Source organism: Ranitomeya imitator, chromosome 2 (assembly GCF_032444005.1).
Source record: "Ranitomeya imitator isolate aRanImi1 chromosome 2, aRanImi1.pri, whole genome shotgun sequence".
NCBI lineage: Eukaryota > Metazoa > Chordata > Amphibia > Anura > Dendrobatidae > Ranitomeya > Ranitomeya imitator.
The window spans coordinates 633606764-633631167 of NC_091283.1; the positions used below are offsets into that span (position 1 = coordinate 633606764).

Sequence of the window (24404 nt, forward strand, 5' to 3'; positions counted from 1 at the left end):
CTCCGGTGCTGGTGGAGGGAGAATTGGAGTATGTTGTGGAGAAGATCTTGGATTCTCGTGTTTCCAGACGGAAACTTCAATATTTGGTCAAGTGGAAGGGTTATGGTCAGGAGGATAATTCTTGGGTGGTTGCCTCTGATGTTCATGCTGCTGATTTGGTCCGTGCATTTCATAGGGCTCATCCTGGTCGCCCTGGTGGTTCTCGTGAGGGTTCGGTGACCCCTCCTCAAGGGGGGGGTACTGTTGTGGATTCTGTTTTTGGGCTCCCTTTGGTGGTTACAGATGGTACTGGGTGACTTGTGTTCTCTGCGGTCTCTGGTGTCCACCTGTTCTATCAGGATATGGGAGTTTCCTATTTAACCTGGCTTTCTTGTCATTTCCTCGCCGGCGATCAATGTAATCAGTGTGTCTTGTTACCTCTGCTTTCCGCTTCTGTAATCTTCAGGACAAGCTAAGTTTTTGATTTTCCTGTTCCACGTTTTGCTTTATTTTTGTTTTAGTCCAGCTTGCAGTTATGTGATTCCTTGTTGCTGGTTGCTCTAGTGGCCTGATATTACTCCTCATGTTCCATGAGTTGGCACATGAGTTCAAGTAATTTCAGGATGGTTTTTTGTAGGGTTTTTCGCTGACCGCGCAGTTCACTTTTGTATCCTCTGCTATCTAGTTTTAGCGGGCCTCATTTTGCTGAATCTGTTTTCATTACTACGTATGTGCTTTCCTCTCATTTCACCGTCATTACATGTGGGGGGCTGCTATTTCTGTGGGGTGTTTCTCTGGAGGCAAGAGAGGTCTTTGTTTCTTCTAATAGGGGAAGTTAGTCCTTCGGCTGGCGCGAGACGTCTAGAATCATCGTAGGCACGTTCCCCGGCTACTGCTAGTGTTGTGAATTAGGTTCAGGATCGCGGTCAGCTCAGTTTCCATCACCCTAGAGCTTGTTCTGTTTTTTGTGCTTGTCCTTTTGTGATCCCCTGCCATTGGGATCATGACAGGGCAAGTATACATTTTTTGCTGATAAACGACGGTCGGTGGGGCTGGAATTCCAGGTAGGGGATAAGGTATGGTTAGCCACTAAGAATATAAGGTTGAGGTTTCCTTCTGCTAAGTTGGGTCCCAAAGTTATTGGACCTTACGAAATTTTGGAGGTAGTTAATCATGTTGCCTTTCGTCTGCGCTTGTCCCCGTCGCTGCGGATCTCGTTCGCCTCCTGTTTTGGTGGATGATCAGACCGTTCACTTCAGTATCTGGTATCAGTATCTGGTCCATTGGAAAGGTTGCGGTCCAGAGGGCCGGTCTTGGGTACCGGCTCGCTCGGTCAATGCGGATCGTTTGGTCCGACCCTTTCATGCTCGATATCTGAGGAAACCTGGGGGTGCGGTGGCCCCCATTGAGAGAGGGGTACTGTCATGATCCAGTCCAGGGTTTGTTTCTGAATATTCTCTCCCCGGGATGGTCATGCGGGGGTTAATCTTCCTTGCCTCATTTTGGGATCTGTCTGGCTATTTCAGTCCGATGTTACCTGCAAGCAGTGTCAGTTATAGTTCCTGTCTCTGGCTTGAGCAGCTGACCCGTTATACCCTGATTTGCCCGTTTACCTAGGTCCCGTTCCTGTGCTCCCCTGTGACTTCGCTCGTTGCAGTACTCGTTCTCCGTGTTGTGACTTCTTGGTATTTGACTTGGCTTGTCCTCTGACCTGTTTGACTGTCTTGCGTCTCTGGCTTTCCTGCTCCTGATCGGCTCTAACTTTTTGGCTTGTTTCTGACCACGTGTATTGCTGTAACCTCTGGTACTTCGTTCCCTCTCTGTTGCTGACCCACCTTTTTCTGACTACTCTTTTACCACCTAGTGGCTTCTGCCTGCTGCTCTGTGATTTCTCTGTGAGTGTACCTGTTTTCCTTCACCCGAACCCCATGGTGGAGGTTGTGTCCTACTGTGCTGCAGCAGGCATTACACAACCATCAGAAAGGCTTTTACGGTTTTATGTTATAAGAAGAAAATGTCAGCATTGTCCAACTCAAACAAGATCAATGACCGTGAAGGCCAATTCCAGGCTCAGAGAAGATCCCCGACCGTGGAGGACAATTCCAGACTCAGAGAAGATCCCCAACCGTGAAGGACATTTCCAAGCTCAGAAGAGCCCCGAACGAGGAGGAAATTTCCAAGCTCAGAAAAGACCCCCAAATGTGGAGGACATTTCAAAGCTCAGAAAAGACCCCCGATGGTGGAGGACATATCCAAGCTCAGAGAAGATCCCATACCGTGGAGGATATTTCCTGGCTCAGAGAAGATCACTGACCGTAGAGGACATTTCCAAACTCAGAGAACATCCTTAGCCGTGGAGGAAACTTCCAGAGTCAGAAATGACCTAAAATTGTGGAGGACACTTCCAGGCTCAGAGACGACCCCCAGTTGCTAACAGGCTCAACAATGTCCTCTGGCTGCAGTCACCCACAGTTTCATAATCCCCGATTATAGAACAGCACAGGCTCTGATGACTTCTCCTTCAGTTCTTCCTCCAAATCATCTCGTCTGATCTGAAACACATTGTATGGGAACATTAGAGGGATGTGAATGCCCCACATAAAGGTCTATGGCTGTGAACACGCACCCATCCCTTCTGAGGAAAGATGCTGAATGACACAGGAACCATCATCCCAAAGGTAACAAGAGCAGCCAGGTGTCCAAGCAGAGTGAACATCTGCGGGTTTCTCGTCATATTGGAAGAGCTGTGAAAAGTGAGGAAAATACAGAGTTTACAGAACTGTGGCACAGCTCCAAGCTGGAGGAAAGGCGCTGACAGCACTCACCATCTCATCAGGGAGGGAATCAATGCAGTGATGCCAAGAAGAGCCGACCGGGACAGTGCTGTCTCCTTCATGGCCTGAAGAGCAGAAGAGCTGGTGACCATGGCTGCCTCTATGTACAGAGGTGCTCATACAGTCCAGGGTCCTTACACCTCCTCTGGGGGCTTCTCTGTCCTCATCTACATCCATAGACGTTAATATGGAGAAAGTATGTGCCCCCCACATCCTCCTCCGGGGGCTTCTCGGTCCTCATCTACAGTTAGGTCCATATCTATTTGGACAGAGGCAACATTTTTCTAATTTTGGTTATAGACATTACCACAATGAATTTTAAACAAAACAATTCAGATGCAGTTGAAGTTCAGACTTTCAGCTTTCATTTGAGAGTATCCACATTAAAATTGGATGAAGGGTTTAGGAGTTTCAGCTCCTTAACATGTGCCACCCTGTTTTTAAAGGGACCAAAAGTAATTGGACAATTGACTCCAAGGCTATTTCATGGACAGGTGTGGGCAATCCCTTCGTTATGTCATTCTCAATTAAGCAGATAAAAGGCCTGGAGTTGATTTGAGTTGTGGTGCTGCATTTGGAAGGTTTTGCTCTGAAGTGAACATGCGGTCAAAGGAGATCTCCATGCAGGTGAAACAAGCCATCCTTACGCTGCGAAAACAGAAAAAAAACCATCCGAGAAATTGCTACAATATTAGGAGTGGCAAAATCTACAGTTTGGTCCATCCTGAGAAAGAAAGAAAGCACTGGTGAATTCATCAATGCAAAAAGACCTGGGCGCCCACGGAAGACAACAGTGGTGGATGATCGCAGAATAATCTCCATGGTGAAGAGAAACCCCTTCACAACAGCCGACCAAGTGACCAACACTCTCCAGGAGGTCGGCGTATCAATATCCAAATCTACCATGAAGAGAAGACTGCATGAAAGTAACTACAGAGGGTTCACTGCACGGTGCAGCCACTCATAAGCATCAAGAAGAAAAAGGCTAAAAAACATCTAAAAAAGCCGCACAGTTCTGGAAGAACATTCTTTGGACAGATAAAACCAAGATCAACCTCTACCAGAATGATGGAAAGAGAAAAGTATGGCGAAGGCGTGGTACAGCTCATGATCCAAAGCATACCAAATCATCTGTAAAACCCGGCGGAGGCAGTGTGATGACGCGGGCATGCATAAACCCGGCGGAGGCAGTGTGATGGCGCGGGCATGCATAAACCCGGCGGAGGCAGTGTGATGGCGCGGGCATGCATAAACCCGGCGGAGGCAGTGTGATGGCGCGGGCATGTATGGCTGCCAGTGGCACTGGGTCACTAGTGTTTATTGATGATGTGACACAGGACAGAAGAATGAATTCTGAGGTCTTCAGAGCCGCCATACTGTGTGCTCAGATCCAGCCAAATGCAGCCAAACTGATTGGTCGTCGTTTCATACTACAGATGGACAATGACCCAAAACATAAAGCCAAAGCAACCCAGGAGTTTATTAAAGCAAAGAAGTGGAATATTCACGAATGGCCAAGTCAGTCCCCTAATCTCAACCCAATTGAGCAGCATTTCACTTGTTAAAGACTAAACTTCAGACAGAAAGGCCACAAACAAACAGCAACTGAAAACCACTGCAGTGAAGGCCGAGCATCAAAAAGGAGGAAACACAGCGTCTGGTGATGTCCATGAGTTCAAGACTTCAGGCAGTCATTGCCAACAAAGGGTTTTCAATCAAGTACTAAAAATGAACATTTTATTTAAAATTATTGAATCTGTCCAATTACTTTGGGTCCTTTTAAAAACAGGGTGGCACATGATAAGGAGCTGAAACTCCTAAACCCTTCATCCAATTTTAATGTGGATACCCTCAAATGAAAGCTGAAAGTCTGAACTTCAACTGCATCTGAATTGTTTTGTTTAAAATTAATTGTGGTAATGTCTATAACCAAAAATTAGAAAAATGTTGTCCCTGTCCAAATATATATGGACCTAACTGTACATCCATAGACATTAATATGGAGACAGTATGTGCCCCCCACATCCTCCTCCGGGGGCTTCTCGGTCCTCATCTACATCCATAGACATTAATATGGAGAAAGTATGTGCCCCCCACATCATCCTCCGGGGGCTTCTTAGTCCTCATCTACATCCATAGACATTAATATGGAGACAGTATGTGCCCCCCACATCCTCCTCCGGGGGCTTCACTGTCCTCATCTACATCCATAGACATTAATATGGAGACAGTATGTGCCCCCCACATCCTCCTCCGGGGGCTTCTCTGTCCTCATCTACATCCATAGACATTAATATGGAGAAAGTATGTGCCCCCCACATCATCCTCCGGGGGCTTCTTAGTCCTCATCTACATCCATAGACATTAATATGGAGACAGTATGTGCCCCCCACATCCTCCTCCGGGGGCTTCACTGTCCTCATCTACATCCATAGACATTAATATGGAGACAGTATGTGCCCCCCACATCCTCCTCCGGGGGCTTCACTGTCCTCATCTACATCCATAGACATTAATATGGAGAAAGTATGTGCCCCCCACATCCTCCTCCGGGGGCTTCTCTATCCTCCAGCCGATGGAGAAGTGCTATCTGTCACTGCACAGGACACGTCTCCTCCAGAGTCCAGTGGTGGCAGATTTACACCACTACATCCAACGCTCGGCATTGTGCTTGGTGATGTACGGCTGCATGCAGCTGCTCGGCCATGAAGCTCCCGATGGGGGAGCAGTGTTTGTGCTGATACTAGAGGAGGTCTGGACTCTGTAGTTATGGGGTCAGCATAGAGGTAGCGACTTTTCTGCTCCTCAGTACTCCACCCCCTGATCTGTTACCTTATGGGGTCTCCACTTCATCGCTGACAGCTGGCAGACAGCATGGCAGGGGGCCGGAGGGTAAATGCTGGGGCACTGGAAAGCATTCACCAGGGGACCGGAGGGTATACACCAGAGGTAGAGAGGACGTAGGATACACACCGCGGGGTGTGGGGTGAGAGGTTATACACCGGGGTGGCGAGGGGCCAGAGTTTATACACTGGGGGGGCAAGGGGCCGAAGGTTCTACACCGAGGGGCAAGGGCCGGAGGATATACACCGGGGGGCGAGAGGCCGGAGGATATACACCGGGGTGGCGAGGGGCCAGAGTTTATACACTGGGGGGGCTAGGGGCCGAAGGTTCAACACCAAGGGGCAAAAGCCGGAGGATATACACCGGGGGGCGAGGGGCCGGAGGATATACACCGGGGGGTGAGGGGCCGGAGGATATACACCGGGGGGCGAGGGGCCGGAGGATATACACCGGGGGGTGAGGGGCCGGCGGATACACACCGGGGGGTGAGGGCCGGAGGATATACACCGGGGGGGCAAGGGGCCGGAGGATATACACCGAGGGGCAAGGGCCGGAGGATATACACCGGGGGGCAAGGGGCTGGAGGATATACACCGGGGGGCGAGGGGCCAGAGGATATACACCGGGGAGTGAGGGGCCGGCGGATATACACCGGGGGGCGAGGGGCCGGTGGTTATACATCGGGGGCTAGGGGCCGGAGGTTATACACTGGGGGGCTGGAGGTTATACACCGGGGAGTAGGCGAAGGGCCGGAGGTTATACACCGGGGAGTGGGAGAAGGGCCGGATGATATACATCGGGGGGTGAGGGGCTGGAGGTTGTACCCCAGGGGCGAGAAGCCAGAGATTATACACCGGGGGGCTAGGGGCCGGAGGTTATACACCGGGGGCGGGCAAAGGGCCGGAGGATATACATTGGGGGGCTGAAGGTTATACACCGGGGGGGTGGCAAGAGGCCAGAGATTATACACCGGGGGTGAGGGGCCGGAGGTTATACACCGGGGGGGGCGAGGGGCCGAAGATTATACACCGTGGGGCTGGAGGTGTTCAGTATAAGGGGCAGAATTTACCTTCTCTGCTGCTTTGTAAGAAGCCCCGACCACATTTCCCTCTCTATCCACGATCTGAACACCACGTTCCATTTCTGAAAACCTCATCAGTGCAACACTCAGTCCCCCAAACAAAGCTGCAAAACACAGAGAGGCCATACTAGAGGGGCAGCACTGACTTTATGGTCAGTATGAGGGAGGGAAGGATGGACGGCAGACCCTCACTTACCATAGAGTGGAGGTGGGAGTATTTTACCAAAGAAGCTGTGGATCGCCGGACTGCGGATCCCAAGCCTCTTCATAGCGAGTGCTGGGGCTGCCTGCCGGAGAAGACAACAAGGATAACGTATTATGCCAAGACTGTTGACACCAGGACAAGTGCATGTCATGTGACCTCCCACCTGATACGTACCCCTATACAGGTGAGGTAGAGAATGGAAGCAGAAAGGTAGAGCGGTTGCTGGGACTTCTCCTGAAAAAACACATTCATTAACTCCCCTGACACTACCCTGCTCAGCACTAAGCACTAGCCCCTCCCGACACTAACTTTCTCAGCACTAAGATATAGCCCCTGCCCTGCTCAGCACTCAACACTAGCCCCTTCCCTGACACTTCCCTGCTCAGCACTAAGCACTAGCCCTTCCCTGACACTCCCCTGCTCAGCACTAAGCACTAGCCCTTCCCTGACACTCCCCTGCTCAGCACTAAGCACTAGCCCTTCCCTGACACTCCCCTGCTCAGCACTAAGCACTAGCCCCTTCCCTGACACTCCCCTGCTCAGCACTAAGCACTAGCCCCTTCCCTGACACTCCCCTGCTCAGCACTAAGCACTAGCCCCTTCCCTGACACTCCCCTGCTCAGCACTAAGCACTAGCCCCTCCCCTGCTCAGCACTAAGCACTAGCCCCTCCCCTGCTCAGCACTAAGCACTAGCCCCTCCCCTGCTCAGCACTAAGCAGTAGCCCTTCCCTGACACTCCCCTGCTCAGCACTAAGCACTAGCCCCTCCCCTGCTCAGCACTAAGCACTAGCCCCTTCCCTGACACTCCCCTGCTCAGCACTAAGCACTAGCCCTTCCCTGACACTTCCCTGCTCAGCACTAAGCAATAGCCCTTCCCTGACACTCCCCTGCTCAGCACTAAGCACTAGCCCCTTCCCTGACACTCCCCTGCTCAGCACTAAGCACTAGCCCCTCCCGACACTCCCCTGCTCAGCACTAAGCACTAGCCCTTCCCTGACACTCCCCTGCTCAGCACTAAGCACTAGCCCCTCCCCTGACACTCCTCTGCTCAGCACTAAGCACTAGCCCCTCCCCTGACACTCCTCTGCTCAGCTCTAAGCACTAGCCCCTCCCCTGACACTCCCCTGCTCAGCACTAAGCACTAGCCCCTCCCCTGACACTCCTCTGCTCAGCACTAAGCACTAGCCCCTCCCCTGACACTCCTCTGCTCAGCTCTAAGCACTAGCCCCTCCCCTGACACTCCCCTGCTTAGCACTAAGCACTAGCCCCTCCTCTGACACTCCTCTGCTCAGCACTAAGCACTAGCCCCTCCCCTGACACTCCTCTGCTCAGCTCTAAGCACTAGCCCCTCCCCTGACACTCCCCTGCTCAGCACTAAGCATTAGCCCCTCCCCTGACACTCCTCTGCTCAGCACTAAGCACTAGCCCCTCCCCTGACACTCCTCTGCTCAGCAATAAGCACTAGCCCCTCCATCACTGACACTCCTCTGCTCAGCACTAAGCACTAGCCCCTCCCCTGCTCAGCTCTAAGCACTAGCCCCTCCCCTGACACTCCTCTGCTCAGCACTAAGCACTAGCCCCTCCATAACTGACACTCCTCTGCTGAGCACTAAGCACTAGTCCCTCCCCTGCTCAGCAATAAGCACTAGCCCCTCCATCACTGACACTCCCCTGCTCAGCAATAAGTACTAGCCCCTCCCCTGACACTCCTCTGCTCAGCACTAAGCACTAGCCCCTCCATAACAGACTCCTCTGCTGAGCACTAAGCACTAGCCCCTCCCCTGCTCAGCAAAAAGCACTAGCCCCTCCATCACTGACACTCCCCTGCTCAGCAATAAGCACTAGCCCCTCCCCTGACACTCCTCTGCTCAGCAATAAGCACTAGCACCTCCATCACTGACACTCCTCTGCTCAGCAATAAGCACTAGCCCCTTCCCTGACACTCCCCTGCTCAGCACTAAGCACTAGCCCTTCCCTGACACTCCCCTGCTCAGCACTAAGCACTAGCCCCTCCCCTGACACTCCCCTGCTCAGCTCTAAGCACTAGCCCCTTCCCTGACACTCCCCTGCTCAGCACTAAGCACTAGCCCCTCCCGACACTCCTCTGCTCAGCACTAAGCACTAGCCCCTCCATCACTGACACTCCTCTGCTCAGCACTAGGCACTAGCCCCTCCCCTGCTCAGCACTAAGCACTAGCCCCATCCCTGACACTCCTCTGCTCAGCACTAAGCACTAGCCCCTCCATCACTGACACTCACCGGCAGAGAGCGGTTCCCGTTCATTATAGTGAATCCGGCATTGTATGTCTGGAAGGGAAGCTGAGGGAAAACAATATGGGGTAATAGAGTGTAGCAGTGCCGAGCTTAGCAGATTAAAGCGGAGACTGACTGACCTGGAAGAAGAAGGCAGCTGTGACAGAAGTGTGCCGGACCAGTGAAGCCACCACCTGATGAACGTACAAGGCTGATTAGAGGCTGCATCTCCCTGGTGCCAAGGTGGACCACGAGCAGAAATACTCACCAGAGGAGCACCCAGCAACACGTACACTGCAAGAGAGAAGCCTCGTTACAATGGGTTAATCCGTACCCACTGGAGAGGAGCAGCGCCTGCGCCGCTGCCACTGATCACCCTCCACACTCGCTGCCACTGATCACCTGCCACACTCGCTGCCACTGATCACCCGCCACACTCGCTGCCACTGATCACCCTCCACACTCTGCGCTCAGAAATCGGCTCCACCCCCAGCCAATTTCATCATATCTGATTCATGTCAATAAAACTGGAACATTCCAGACCTTCGCACATCGCAGAATGTATTACAATGACACCGGCCGCCCGCTGAGATATAAACAGCCAGGACATGTCACAAATACACTGAGCTAGTCCATGCGCTGCTGAGGGTTTGGTACAGTCTAGTCATGAGTGGCCCAAATCCCGTCGTCTGCAGTTTGTGCTATAATTACTGACAATTCAAAACCCTTTTTCTATTGTGCTGAGCGGAGGCGAAATGGTGGCTTATATTAAAGGGAACCTGCTGGGAAAACCGCTACTAACCTGCAGATACAGGGTTAATCGACAGCGAATAGCATTCTCAAGGAATGCGTCCGCCTCAATGAGAACCTGAATGACGGTAGAAAATGAACTGCAAACCTCCCTGCAACCCCAGTGTTCACACATTCAGGCCACCTGGTACTGACTGACAGTAGGTCTGTACTGATGCACTGGTGAACTGGCTGTCAGTCAGTGGCAGGCGAGGTTACAGCCGCCGCTCCCTATGTACTGATGTAATGCTGAGCCGACTCTCTGTCGGTGTCAGGCGAGGTTACAGCTGCCGCTCCCTATGTACTGATGCAATGCTGAGCCGACTGTCAGTGGCGGGCGAGGTTACAGCTGCCGCTCCCTATGTACTGATGCAATGCTGAGCCGACTGTCAGTGGCGGGCGAGGTTACAGCTGCCGCTCCCTATGTACTGATGTAATGCTGAGCCGACTCTCTGTCGGTGTCAGGCGAGGTTACAGCTGCCGCTCCCTATGTACTGATGCAATGCTGAGCCGACTGTCAGTGGCGGGCGAGGTTACAGCTGCCGCTCCCTATGTACTGATGTAATGCTGAGCCGACTGTCAGTGGCGGGCGAGGTTACAGCTGCCGCTCCCTATGTACTGATGCAATGCTGAGCCGACTGTCTGTCAGTGTCAGGCGAGGTTACAGCTGCCGCTCCCTATGTACTGATGTAATGCTGAGCCGACTCTCTGTCAGTGGCGGGCGAGGTTACAGCTGCCGCTCCCTATGTACTGATGTAATGCTGAGCCGACTGTCAGTGGCGGGCGAGGTTACAGCTGCCGCTCCCTATGTACTGATGTAATGCTGAGCCGACTGTCAGTGGCGGGCGAGGTTACAGCTGCCGCTCCCTATGTACTGATGTAATGCTGAGCCGACTGTCAGTGGCGGGCGAGGTTACAGCCGCCGCTCCCTATGTACTGATGTAATGCTGAGCCGACTGTCTGTCAGTGGCGGGCGAGGTTACAGCTGCCGCTCCCTATGTACTGATGTAATGCTGAGCCAACTCTGTGTCAGTGTCAGGCGAGGTTACAGCTGCCGCTCCCTATGTACTGATGTAATGCTGAGCCGACTGTCAGTGGCAGGCGAGGTTACAGCTGCCGCTCCCTATGTACTGATGTAATGCTGAGCCGACTGTCTGTCAGTGGCAGGCGAGGTTACAGCTGCCGCTCCCTATGTACTGATGTAATGCTGAGCCGACTGTCTGTCAGTGGCGGGCGAGGTTACAGCTGCCGCTCCCAATGTACTGATGTAATGCTGAGCCGACTGTCTGTCAGTGGCAGGCGAGGTTACAGCTGCCGCTCCCTATGTACTGGTGCAATGCTGAGCCGACTGCCTGTCAGTGTCAGGCGAGGTTACAGCTGCCGCTCCCTATGTACTGATGCAATGCTGAGCCGACTGCCTGTCAGTGTCAGGCGAGGTTACAGCTGCCGCTCCCTATGTACTGATGTAATGCTGAGCCGACTCTCTGTCAGTGGCAGGCGAGGTTACAGCTGCCGCTCCCTATGTACTGATGTAATGCTGAGCAGGCTGTCAGTCAGTGCCAGGCGAGGTTACAGCTGCTGCTCCCTATGTACTGATGTAATGCTGAGCCGACTGTCTGTCAGTGGCGGGCGAGGTTACAGCTGCCGCTCCCTATGTACCGATGTAATGCTGAGCCGACTGTCTGTCAGTGTCAGGCGAGGTTACAGCTGCCGCTCCCTATGTACTGATGTAATGCTGAGCCGACTCTCTGTCGGTGTCAGGCGAGGTTACAGCTGCCGCTCCCTATGTACTGATGTAATGCTGAGCCGACTCTGTGTCAGTGTCAGGCGAGGTTACAGCTGCCGCTCCCTATGTACTGATGCAATGCTGAGCCGACTGTCAGTGGCGGGCGAGGTTACAGCTGCCGCTCCCTATGTACTGATGTAATGCTGAGCCGACTGTCTGTCAGTGTCAGGCGAGGTTACAGCTGCCGCTCCCTATGTACTGATGTAATGCTGAGCCGACTCTGTGTCAGTGTCAGGCGAGGTTACAGCTGCCGCTCCCTATGTACTGATGTAATGCTGAGCCGACTCTGTGTCAGTGTCAGGCGAGGTTACAGCTGCCGCTCCCTATGTACTGATGCAATGCTGAGCCGACTGTCAGTGGCGGGCGAGGTTACAGCTGCCGCTCCCTATGTACTGATGTAATGCTGAGCCGACTCTGTGTCAGTGGCAGGCGAGGTTACAGCTGCCGCTCCCTATGTACTGATGTAATGCTGAGCCGACTGTCTGTCAGTGTCAGGCGAGGTTACAGCTGCCGCTCCCTATGTACTGATGCAATGCTGAGCCGACTGCCTGTCAGTGTCAGGCGAGGTTACAGCTGCCGCTCCCCATGTACTGATGTAATGCTGAGCCGACTCTGTGTCAGTGGCAGGCGAGGTTACAGCTGCCGCTCCCTATGTACTGATGCAATGCTGAGCCGACTGTCAGTGGCGGGCGAGGTTACAGCTGCCGCTCCCTATGTACTGATGCAATGCTGAGCCGACTGCCTGTCAGTGTCAGGCGAGGTTACAGCTGCCGCTCCCTATGTACTGATGTAATGCTGAGCCGACTCTCTGTCAGTGGCAGGCGAGGTTACAGCTGCCGCTCCCTATGTACTGATGTAATGCTGAGCAGGCTGTCAGTCAGTGCCAGGCGAGGTTACAGCTGCTGCTCCCTATGTACTGATGTAATGCTGAGCCGACTGTCTGTCAGTGTCAGGCGAGGTTACAGCTGCCGCTCCCTATGTACTGATGTAATGCTGAGCCGACTCTGTGTCAGTGGCAGGCGAGGTTACAGCTGCCGCTCCCTATGTACTGATGCAATGCTGAGCCGACTGTCAGTGGCGGGCGAGGTTACAGCTGCCGCTCCCTATGTACTGATGTAATGCTGAGCCGACTGTCTGTCAGTGTCAGGCGAGGTTACAGCTGCCGCTCCCTATGTACTGATGTAATGCTGAGCCGACTCTCTGTCAGTGGCGGGCGAGGTTACAGCTGCCGCTCCCTATGTACTGATGTAATGCTGAGCCGACTGTCTGTCAGTGGCGGGCGAGGTTACAGCTGCCGCTCCCTATGTACTGATGTAATGCTGAGCCGACTGTGTCAGTGGCAGGCGAGGTTACAGCTGCCGCTCCCTATGTACTGATGCAATGCTGAGCCGACTGCCTGTCAGTGTCAGGCGAGGTTACAGCTGCCGCTCCCTATGTACTGATGCAATGCTGAGCCGACTGCCTGTCAGTGTCAGGCGAGGTTACAGCTGCCGCTCCCTATGTACTGATGTAATGCTGAGCCGACTCTCTGTCAGTGGCAGGCGAGGTTACAGCTGCCGCTCCCTATGTACTGATGTAATGCTGAGCAGGCTGTCAGTCAGTGCCAAGCGAGGTTACAGCTGCTGCTCCCTATGTACTGATGTAATGCTGAGCCGACTGTCTGTCAGTGTCAGGCGAGGTTACAGCTGCCGCTCCCTATGTACTGATGTAATGCTGAGCCGACTCTGTGTCAGTGGCAGGCGAGGTTACAGCTGCCGCTCCCTATGTACTGATGTAATGCTGAGCCGACTCTCTGTCAGTGGCAGGCGAGGTTACAGCTGCCGCTCCCTATGTACTGATGTAATGCTGAGCAGGCTGTCAGTCAGTGCCAAGCGAGGTTACAGCTGCTGCTCCCTATGTACTGATGTAATGCTGAGCCGACTGTCTGTCAGTGTCAGGCGAGGTTACAGCTGCCGCTCCCTATGTACTGATGTAATGCTGAGCCGACTCTCTGTCAGCTTCTGAGTTTCCTTCCTCAGGTGACGAGGTTAAGTCGTTAGGTGCTGCTCTATTTAACTCCACCTAGTTCTTTGTTCCTGGCCTCCAGTCAATGTTCCAGTATTGGTTTTGCTCTCTCCTGGATCGTTCTTGTGGCCTGTCTATCCTGCATAAGCTAAGTTTTGCTTGTGTTACTTTTGTTTGCTATATTTTCTGTCCAGCTTGCTATATTGTTTTTTCTTGCTTGCTGGAAGCTCTGGGACGCAGAGGGAGCACCTCCGTACCGTTAGTCGGTGCGGAGGGTCTTTTTGCGCCCTCTGCGTGGTTGTTTGTAGGGTTTTGTGTTGACCGCAAAGCTATCTTTCCTATCCTCGGTCTGTTCAGTGTTGTGAATTCTGTGGCTGAGTTCACTTCTGTGGTCACAAGTGGTATTGCAGTCTCTGGGCTTCCTCCCTCAGGTGTTTTGGTGAGCTCGTTGGCTGCCTTGCTATTTAGCTCCACCTGAGTCTGTCTTCCTTGCTCCTTGTCAATGTTCCAGTGTTGGATCTGAGCTACTGCATCTTTCCTTGGGCCTGCTGCTCTGCTAGATAAGTGCTTCTAGTTTGTTTTCTGTTTTTTCTGTCCAGCTTGTTATTATCTTTTGCTGGAAGCTCTGAGAAGCAAAGGGGTGCACCGCCGTGCTGTTAGTTCGGCACGGTGGGTCTTTTTGCCCCTTTGCGTGGTTTTCGTTTTAGGGTTTTTTGTAGACTGCATAGTTCTCTTTGCTATCCTCGCTCTGTCTAGAATATCGGGCCTCACTTTGCTGAATCTATTTCATTCCTACGTTTGTCTTTTCATCTTGCTAACAGTCATTATATGTGGGGGCTGCCTATTCCTTTGGGGTATTTCTCTGAGGTAAGTCAGGCTTGTATTTCTATCTTCAGGCTAGTCAGCTCCTCAGGCAGTGCCGAGTTGCATAGGTAGTTGATAGGCGCAATCCACTGCTGCTTCCAGTTGTGTGAGGATAGATCAGGTACTGCAGTCTACAGAGATTCCACGTCTCAGAGCTCGTCCTATTGTTTTAGGTTATTGCCAGATCTCTGTATGTGCGCTGATTACTGCACGCTGTGTTGCCTGATTGCCAGCCATAACAGTACAAGGAGCCCATTCAATGATTTCCAATAGAGGGAAAAAAGAAATCCTGACATCATTTTTTTTTCTTAGCTCTGTCTTCAGTCTTTTTTTTCCCCTAGACATTAGAGTGCTTCGGGACACAGCTGTGGACATGGATATTCAGGCTCTGTGCTCCTCAATGGATAATCTCGTTGTAAATGTACAAAAGATTCAAGATACTATTGATCAGAAATCGATGCTAGAACCAAGAATTCCGATTCCTGATTTGTTTTTTGGTGACAGAACTAAGTTCCTGAGCTTCAGAAATAATTGTAAGCTATTTTTGGCCTTGAAACCTCATTCTTCTGGTAATCCTATTCAACAGGTTTTGATTATTATTTCTTTTTTGCGCGGCGACCCACAGGACTGGGCGTTTTCTCTTGCACCAGGAGATTCTGCATTGAGTAATGTTGATGCATTTTTCCAGGCGCTGGGATTGCTTTACGATGAGCCTAATTCAGTGGATCAAGCTGAGAAAAATCTGCTGGCTTTATGCCAGGGTCAGGATGATGTAGAAGTATATTGTCAGAAATTTAGAAAATGGTCAGTACTCACTCTGTGGAATGAATCTGCACTAGCGGCTTTGTTCAGAAAGGGTCTCTCTGAAGCTCTTAAGGATGTAATGGTGGGATTTCCTATGCCTGCTGGTTTGAATGAGTCTATGTCCTTGGCCATTCAGATCGGTCGTCGCTTGCGCGAGCGTAAATCTGTGCACCATCTGGCGGTATTGTCTGAGAGTAAGCCTGAGCCTATGCAGTGCGACAGGACTATGACTAAAGTAGAACGGCACGAACACAGACGTCTGAACAGACTGTGTTTCTATTGTGGTGATTCTACTCATGCTATTTCTAATTGTCCTAAACGCACTAGGCGGTTCGATAGCTCTGCCGTTATTGGTACTGTACAGTCCAAATTCCTTTTGTCCATTACCTTAATGTGCTCTTTGTCATCATATTCTGTCATGGCGTTTGTGGATTCAGGCGCTGCCCTGAATCTGATGGATTTGGATTATGCTAAACGTTGTGGATTTTTCTTGGAGCCTTTGCGGTGTCCTATTCCATTGAGAGGAATTGATGCTACACCTCTGGCCAAGAATAAGCCTCAGTACTGGGCCCAGCTGACCATGTGCATGGCTCCTGCACATCAGGAAGTTATTCGCTTTTTGGTATTGCATAATTTGCATGATGTGGTCGTGTTGGGGTTGCCATGGCTACAAACCCATAATCCAGTATTGGATTGGAACTCTATGTCGGTAACCAGCTGGGGTTGTCAGGGGGTACATGGTGATGTTCCATTTTTGTCTATTTCGTCATCCATTCCTTCTGAGGTCCCAGAGTTCTTGTCGGACTTTCAGGATGTATTTGAAGAGTCCAAGTCCGATGCTCTACCTCCGCATAGGAATTGTGATTGTGCTATCAATTTGATTCCTGGTAGTAAATTCCCTAAGGGTCGTTTATTTAATTTGTCCGTACCTGAACACGCCGCTATGCGCAGTTATGTGAAGGAGTCCCTGGAGAAGGGACATATTCGCCCATCGTCGTCACCATTGGGAGCAGGGTTCTTTTTTGTAGCCAAGAAGGATGGTTCGCTAAGACCGTGTATTGATTACCGCCTTCTTAATAAGATCACTGTTAAGTTTCAGTATCCCTTGCCATTGATTTCTGACTTGTTTGCTCGGATTAAGGGGGCTAGTTGGTTTACTAAGATTGATCTTCGTGGTGCGTATAATCTGGTGAGAATCAGGCAGGGAGATGAATGGAAAACGGCATTTAATACGCCCGAGGGTCATTTTGAGTATCTGGTGATGCCGTTCGGACTTGCCAATGCTCCATCTGTTTTTCAGTCTTTTATGCATGACATTTTCCGTGAGTATCTGGATAAATTCTTGATTGTTTACTTGGATGACATTTTGATCTTCTCAGATGATTGGGAGTCTCATGTGAAGCAAGTCAGAATGGTTTTCCAGGTACTGCGTGCTAATTCCTTGTTCGTGAAGGGATCAAAGTGTCTCTTCGGTGTGCAGAAAGTTTCATTTTTGGGGTTCATCTTTTCCCCTTCTACTATCGAGATGGATCCGGTTAAGGTTCAGGCCATCCAGGATTGGACTCAGCCGACATCTCTAAAAAGTTTGCAGAAATTCCTGGGCTTTGCTAATTTTTATCGTCGCTTCATCTGTAATTTTTCTAGCATTGCCAGACCATTGACCGATTTGACCAAGAAGGGTGCTGATTTGGTTAATTGGTCTTCTGCTGCCGTGGAAGCTTTTCAGGAGTTGAAGCGTCGTTTTTGCTGTGCCCCTGTGTTGTGTCAACCTGATGTTTCTCTTCCGTTCCAGGTCAAGGTTGATGCTTCTGAGATTGGTGCAGGGGCGGTTTTGTCACAGAGAGGTTCTGGTTGCTCAGTGTTCAAACCATGTGCTTTCTTTTCCAGGAAATTTTCTGCTGCTGAGCGTAATTATGATGTGGGCAACCGAGAGTTGCTGGCCATGAAGTGGGCATTCGAGGAGTGGCGTCATTGGCTTGAGGGTGCTAAGCATCGCGTGGTGGTTTTGACTGATCATAAGAACCTTACTTATCTTGAGTCTGCCAAGCGCTTGAATCCTAGACAGGCCCGTTGGTCGTTATTTTTTGCTCGTTTTGATTTTGTGATTTCATACCTTCCGGGCTCTAAAAATGTGAAGGCGGATGCTCTGTCTAGGAGTTTTGTGCCCGACTCTCCGGGGTTATCTGAGCCGGCGAGTATCCTCAAGGAAGGAGTCATTGTGTCTGCCATCTCCCCTGATTTGCGGAGAGTGTTGCAGAAATTTCAGGCTAATAAACCTGATCGTTGTCCGGCCGAGAAACTGTTCGTCCCTGATAGGTGGACTAGTAAAGTTATCTCTGAACTTCATTGTTCGGTGCTGGCCGGTCATCCAGGAATCTTTGGTACCAGGGAGTTGGTTGCTAGATCCTTCTGGTGGCCATCTCTGTCACGGGATGTGCGTGCTTTTGTGCAGTCCTGTGGAATTTGTGCTAGGGCTAAGCCCTGCTGTTCACGTGCCAGTGGGTTGCTTTTGCCCTTGCCGGTCCCGAAGAGGCCTTGGACACATATTTCGATGGATTTCATTTCTGACCTTCCCGTTTCTCAAAAGATGTCTGTCATTTGGGTGGTCTGTGATCGCTTTTCTAAAATGGTCCATCTGGTGCCCTTGGTTAAATTGCCTTCCTCCTCTGATTTGGTGCCTTTGTTCTTCCAGCATGTGGTTCGTTTACATGGCATTCCTGAGAATATTGTTTCTGACAGAGGTTCCCAGTTTGTCTCGAGGTTCTGGCGAGCCTTTTGTGGTAGGATGGGCATTGACCTATCTTTTTCCTCGGCCTTCCATCCTCAGACTAATGGCCAGACCGAACGAACCAATCAGACCTTGGAAACATATCTGAGATGTTTTGTTTCCGCTGACCAGGATGATTGGGTGTCATTTTTGCCGTTGGCTGAGTTCGCCCTTAATAATCGGGCCAGCTCGGCTACCTTGGTCTCTCCATTTTTCTGCAATTCTGGTTTCCATCCTCGTTTCTCTTCAGGACAGGTTGAGTCTTCGGACTGTCCTGGTGTGGATTATGTGGTGGACAGGTTGCAGCAGATCTGGACTCAGGTAGTGGACAATTTGACCTTGTCCCAGGAGAAGGCTCAGCTTTTCGCTAATCGCAGACGCCGTGTGGGACCCCGACTTCGTGTTGGGGATCTGGTTTGGTTATCTTCTCGTCATATACCTATGAAGGTTTCCTCTCCTAAATTTAAACCTCGTTTTATTGGTCCGTATAGGATTTCTGAGATTCTCAATCCGGTGTCTTTTCGTCTGACCCTCCCAGACTCCTTTTCCATACATAATGTATTCCATAGGTCGTTGCTGAGGAGATACGTGGCACCTATGGTTCCATCTGTGGAGCCTCCTGCCCCTGTTTTGGTGGAGGGGGAATTGGAGTATATTGTGGAGAAGATTTTGGATTCTCGTGTCTCTAGACGGAAACTCCAGTATCTGGTCAAATGGAAGGGTTATGCTCAGGAAGATAATTCCTGGGTTTTTGCCTCTGATGTCCATGCCCCAGATCTTGTTCGTGCCTTTCATGTGGCTCATCCTGGTCGGCCTGGGGGTTCTGGTGAGGGTTCGGTGACCCCTCCTCAAGGGGGGGGTACTGTTGTGAATTCTGTGGCTGAGTTCACTTCTGTGGTCACAAGTGGTATTGCAGTCTCTGGGCTTCCTCCCTCAGGTGTTTTGGTGAGCTCGTTGGCTGCCTTGCTATTTAGCTCCACCTGAGTCTGTCTTCCTTGCTCCTTGTCAATGTTCCAGTGTTGGATCTGAGCTACTGCATCTTTCCTTGGGCCTGCTGCTCTGCTAGATAAGTGCTTCTAGTTTGTTTTCTGTTTTTTCTGTCCAGCTTGTTATTATCTTTTGCTGGAAGCTCTGAGAAGCAAAGGGGTGCACCGCCGTGCTGTTAGTTCGGCACGGTGGGTCTTTTTGCCCCTTTGCGTGGTTTTCGTTTTAGGGTTTTTTGTAGACTGCATAGTTCTCTTTGCTATCCTCGCTCTGTCTAGAATATCGGGCCTCACTTTGCTGAATCTATTTCATTCCTACGTTTGTCTTTTCATCTTGCTAACAGTCATTATATGTGGGGGCTGCCTATTCCTTTGGGGTATTTCTCTGAGGTAAGTCAGGCTTGTATTTCTATCTTCAGGCTAGTCAGCTCCTCAGGCAGTGCCGAGTTGCATAGGTAGTTGATAGGCGCAATCCACTGCTGCTTCCAGTTGTGTGAGGATAGATCAGGTACTGCAGTCTACAGAGATTCCACGTCTCAGAGCTCGTCCTATTGTTTTGGGTTATTGCCAGATCTCTGTATGTGCGCTGATTACTGCACGCTGTGTTGCCTGATTGCCAGCCATAACAGTTCAGTAAGTCGGGCCTCACTTTGCTAAAATCTATTTCATCTCTGTGTTTGTATTTTCATCTCAACTCACAATCATTATATGTGGGGGGCTGCCTTTTCCTTTGGGGAATTTCTCTGAGGCAAGGTAGGCTTATTTTTCTATCTTCAGGGCTAGCTAGTTTCTCAGGCTGTGCCCGAGGTGCCTAGGACTGGTCAGGAGCGCTCCACGGCTACCTCTAGTGTGGTATGATAGGATTAGGGATTGCGGTCAGCAGAGTTCCCACGTCTCAGAGCTCGTCCTATGTTATTGGTAACTGTCAGGTCACTTTGTGTGCTCTTAACCACTAGGTCCATTGTGTTTCTGAACCACCAGTTCATAACAGTACTGGAGGCCCAAAGTACTAATGCTTCTCAATAGAGGGAAAAGAGAAGTTCTGAGACCATTTTTTTTTCTTTGCACTGTGTTTTGTCTTTCTTTTCCCCTAGACATTTGGGTGGTTCAGGACACAGGTGTAGTGATGCACATTAAAGGTCTGTCTTCTTGTATGGATCATCTCACTGCAAGAGTACAAAATATTCAAGACTTTGTGGTTCAGAATTCTATGTTAGAACCAAGAATTACTATTCCTGGTTTGTTTTCTGGAGATAGAGCTAAGTTTCTGAGTTTTAAAAATAATTGTAAACTGTTTCTGGCTTTGAAACCCCGCTCCTCTGGTGACCCAGTTCAACAAGTTAAGATCATTATTTCTTTATTACGTGGCGACCCTCAGGACTGGGCATTTTCCCTTGCGCCAGGAGATCCAGCATTATGTAATATTGATGCGTTTTTTCTGGCGCTTGGATTGCTCTATGATGAACCTAATTCAATGGATCAGGCAGAGAAAAATTTGCTGGCTCTGTGTCAGGGTCAGGATGAGGTAGAGATATATTGTCAGAAGTTTAGGAAGTGGTCTGTGCTCACTCAATGGAATGAATGTGCGCTGGCAGCAATTTTCAGAAAGGGTCTCTCTGAAGCCCTTAAAGATGTCATGGTGGGATTTCCTATGCCTGCTGGTCTGAATGAGTCTATGTCTTTGGCCATTCAGATCGGTCGACGCTTGCGTGAGCGTAAAACTGTGCACCATTTGGCGGTATTATCTGAGTATAAACCTGAGCCTATGCAGTGCGATAGGACTTTGACCAGAGCTGAACGGCAAGAACACAGACGTCAGAATGGGCTGTGTTTCTACTGTTGTGATTCCACTCATGCTATCTCCGATTGTCCTAAGCGCACTAAGCGGTTCGCTAGGTCTGCCACCATTGGTATGGTACAGTCGAAAATTCTTTTGTCCATTACTTTGATCTGCTCTTTGTCATCCTATTCTGTCATGGCATTTGTGGATTCAGGCGCTGCCCTGAATTTGATGGACTTGGAGTATGCTAGGCGTTGTGGGTTTTTCTTGGAGCCCCTGCAGTGTCCTATTCCATTGAGAGGAATTGATGCTACGCCTTTGGCCAAGAATAAGCCTCTGTACTGGACCCAGCTGACCATGTGCATGGCTCCTGCACATCAGGAGGTTATTCGCTTTCTGGTGTTGCATAATCTGCATGATGTGGTCGTGTTGGGGTTGCCATGGCTACAAGTCCATAACCCAGTATTGGATTGGAAATCTATGTCTGTGTCCAGCTGGGGTTGTCAGGGGGTACATGGTGATGTCCCATTTCTGTCTATTTCATCATCCACCCCTTCTGAGGTCCCAGAGTTCTTGTCAGATTACCGGGATGTATTTGATGAGCCCAAGTCCAATGCCCTACCTCCGCATAGGGATTGTGATTGTGCTATCGATTTGATTCCTGGTAGTAAGCTTCCTAAAGTTCGACTGTTTAATTTATCTGTGCCTGAGCACGCCGCTATGCAGAGTTACGTAAAAGAATCCTTGGAGAAGGGTCATATTCGCCAGTCATCATCGCCATTGGGAGCAGGGTTCTTTTTTGTGGCCAAGAAGGATGGTTCGCTGAGACCTTGTATTGATTACCGCCTTCTAAATAAAATCACGGTCAAATTTCAGTACCCCTTGCCGCTGCTGTCTGATTTGTTTGCTCGGATTAAGGGGGCTAGTTGGTTCACCAAGATAGATCTTCGTGGTGCGTATAATCTTGTGCGTATTAAACGGGGCGATGAATGGAAAACAGCATTTAATACGCCCGAGGGCCATTTTGAGTACCTAGTTATGCCATTCGGGCTTTCCAATGCTCCATCAGTATTTCAGTCCTTTATGCATGACATCTTCCGAGAGTACCTGGATAAATTCCTGATTGTGTACTTGGATGATATTTTGGTCTTCTCGGATGATTGGGAGTCTCAAGAGAAGCAGGTCAGAATGGTGTTCCAGGTCCTGCGTGCGAATTCTTTGTTTGTGAAGGGGTCAAAGTGTCTCTTTGGTGTTCGGAAGGTTTCATTTTTGGGGTTCATTTTTTCCCCTTCTACTATCGAGATGGACCCTGTTAAAGTTCAGGCCATTTATGATTGGACTCAGCCGACATCTCTGAAGAGTCTGCAAAAGTTCCTGGGCTTTGCTAATTTTTATCGTCGCTTCATCAATAATTTTTCTAGTATTGCTAAACCGTTGACTGATTTAACCAAGAAGGGTGCTGATGTGGTCAATTGGTCTTCTGCTGCTGTGGAAGCTTTTCAAGAGTTGAAGCGTCGTTTTTCTTCTGCCCCTGTGTTGTGTCAGCTAGATGTTTCGCTCCCGTTCCAGGTCGAGGTTGATGCTTCTGAAATTGGAGCAGGGGCTGTTTTGTCGCAAAGAAGTTCTGATTGCTCGGTGATGAAACCATGCGCCTTCTTTTCCAGGAAGTTTTCGCCTGTTGAGCGAAATTATGATGTTGGCAATCGAGAGTTGCTAGCCATGAAGTGGGCATTCGAGGAGTGGCGTCATTGGCTTGAAGGAGCTAAGCATCGCGTGGTGGTCTTGACTGATCACAAGAACTTGACTTATCTCGAGTCTGCCAAACGGTTGAATCCTAGACAGGCTCGTTGGTCGCTGTTTTTCTCCCGTTTTGACTTTGTGGTTTCGTACCTTCCGGGCTCTAAAAATGTGAAGGCGGATGCCCTGTCTAGGAGTTTTGTGCCCGACTCTCCGGGTTTGCCTGAGCCGGCGGGTATTCTCAAAGAGGGGGTAATTTTGTCTGCCATCTCCCCTGATTTGCGGCGGGTGCTGCAAAAATTTCAGGCTAATAGACCTGACCGTTGCCCAGCGGAGAAACTGTTTGTCCCTGATAGGTGGACGAATAAAGTTATCTCTGAGGTTCATTGTTCGGTGTTGGCTGGTCATCCTGGAATCTTTGGTACCAGAGATTTGGTGGCTAGATCCTTTTGGTGGCCGTGTATGTCGCGGGATGTGCGTTCTTTTGTGCAGTCCTGTGGGATTTGTGCTCGGGCTAAGCCCTGCTGTTCTCGTGCCAGTGGGTTGCTTTTGCCCTTGCCGGTCCTGAAGAGGCCTTGGACACATATCTCTATGGATTTTATTTCGGATCTCCCCGTCTCTCAAAAAATGTCGGTCATTTGGGTGGTTTGTGATCGCTTCTCTAAGATGGTTCATTTGGTACCCTTGTCTAAATTGCCTTCCTCCCAGTGGCGTAGGAAGGGGGGTGCGGGGGGGCGGTCCGCCCCGGGCGGCACAATGCGGGGGGCAGCCGGCGCTGCAGAAGAAAAAAAAAAAAAAAAGACGCCCCTTTAAATCTTCGGGCGGCGCCGTCCGCCGCCACGACCAGGGCCAGCTCCCCCCACCACCGGACCCCGCCCCCCGCTCTATACTCACCTCTCCTGGTTCCTGCGGCGCCGGCAGCTGCAGCGTCCTCTGACTCTGCGACGTCTCAGAGCAGAGGGCGCGATGACGTCACTACTGTGCGCGCCGCTCTGCCTCTCTGTCCTGAGCGTCGCAGAGCCGGAGAGACGCTGACTGCACCGGACCTGCGCTGGGAACGGGAGAGGTGAGGATTTTACTTTTTTTTTTTTTTCTTTATGTCTGACTGTCTGGGGCTGGGGCAATGCTGGAGACCATGGGGCAGATTGCTGGACACACTGGGGCAATACATGAGACCATGGGGCAGATTGCTGGACACACTGGGGCAATACTGGAGACCATGGGGCAGAATGCTGGACACACTGGGGAAATACTGGAGACCATGCGGCAGAATGCTGGACACACTGAGGCAATACAGGAGACTATGGGGCAGATTGCTGGACACACTGAATACTGGAGACCATGGGGCAGATTTCAGGACACATTGAGGCAATGCTGGAGACCCTGGGCAGACTTCTGGACATACTGGGGCAATACTGGAGACCATGGGGCAGATTGCTGGACACACCGGGGCAATACTGGAGACCATGGGGCAGAATGCTGGACACACTGGGGCAATACAGGAGACCATGGGGCAGATTGCTGGACACACTGGGGCAATACAGGAGACTATGGGGCAGATTGCTGGACACACTGGGGCAATACAGGAGACCATGGGGCAGATTGCTGGACACACTGGGGCAATACTGGAGACCATGGGGCAGAATGCTGGACACACTGGGGCAATACAGGAGACCATGTGGCAGAATGCTGG

At 50.7% G+C, this 24404-nt stretch overlaps 1 protein-coding gene across 5 annotated transcripts in view; it reads right to left on the bottom strand.

The window, feature by feature from the left end:
- Positions 1-1960: 1960 nt before the first annotated feature.
- Positions 1961-24404, bottom strand: part of SFXN4 (sideroflexin 4) — a 97577-nt gene continuing 75133 nt past the window's right edge. For 4 of the 5 annotated variants that reach the window (XM_069752644.1, XM_069752647.1, XM_069752646.1 and 1 more), the window contains 9 exons: positions 9466-9491; positions 9338-9391; positions 9204-9263; positions 7118-7177; positions 6935-7025; positions 6727-6842; positions 2805-2878; positions 2606-2723; positions 1961-2531 (listed from right to left, as the gene is read on the bottom strand). In XM_069752644.1, coding sequence (XP_069608745.1) covers positions 2454-2531; positions 2606-2723; positions 2805-2878; positions 6727-6842; positions 6935-7025; positions 7118-7177; positions 9204-9263; positions 9338-9391; positions 9466-9491 — 677 coding nt within the window. In that variant the 3' untranslated portion in view covers positions 1961-2453. The remainder of the gene's footprint in view (positions 2532-2605; positions 2724-2804; positions 2879-6726; positions 6843-6934; positions 7026-7117; positions 7178-9203; positions 9264-9337; positions 9392-9465; positions 9492-24404) is intronic. The other variant, XM_069752648.1, reaches the window with a different exon arrangement.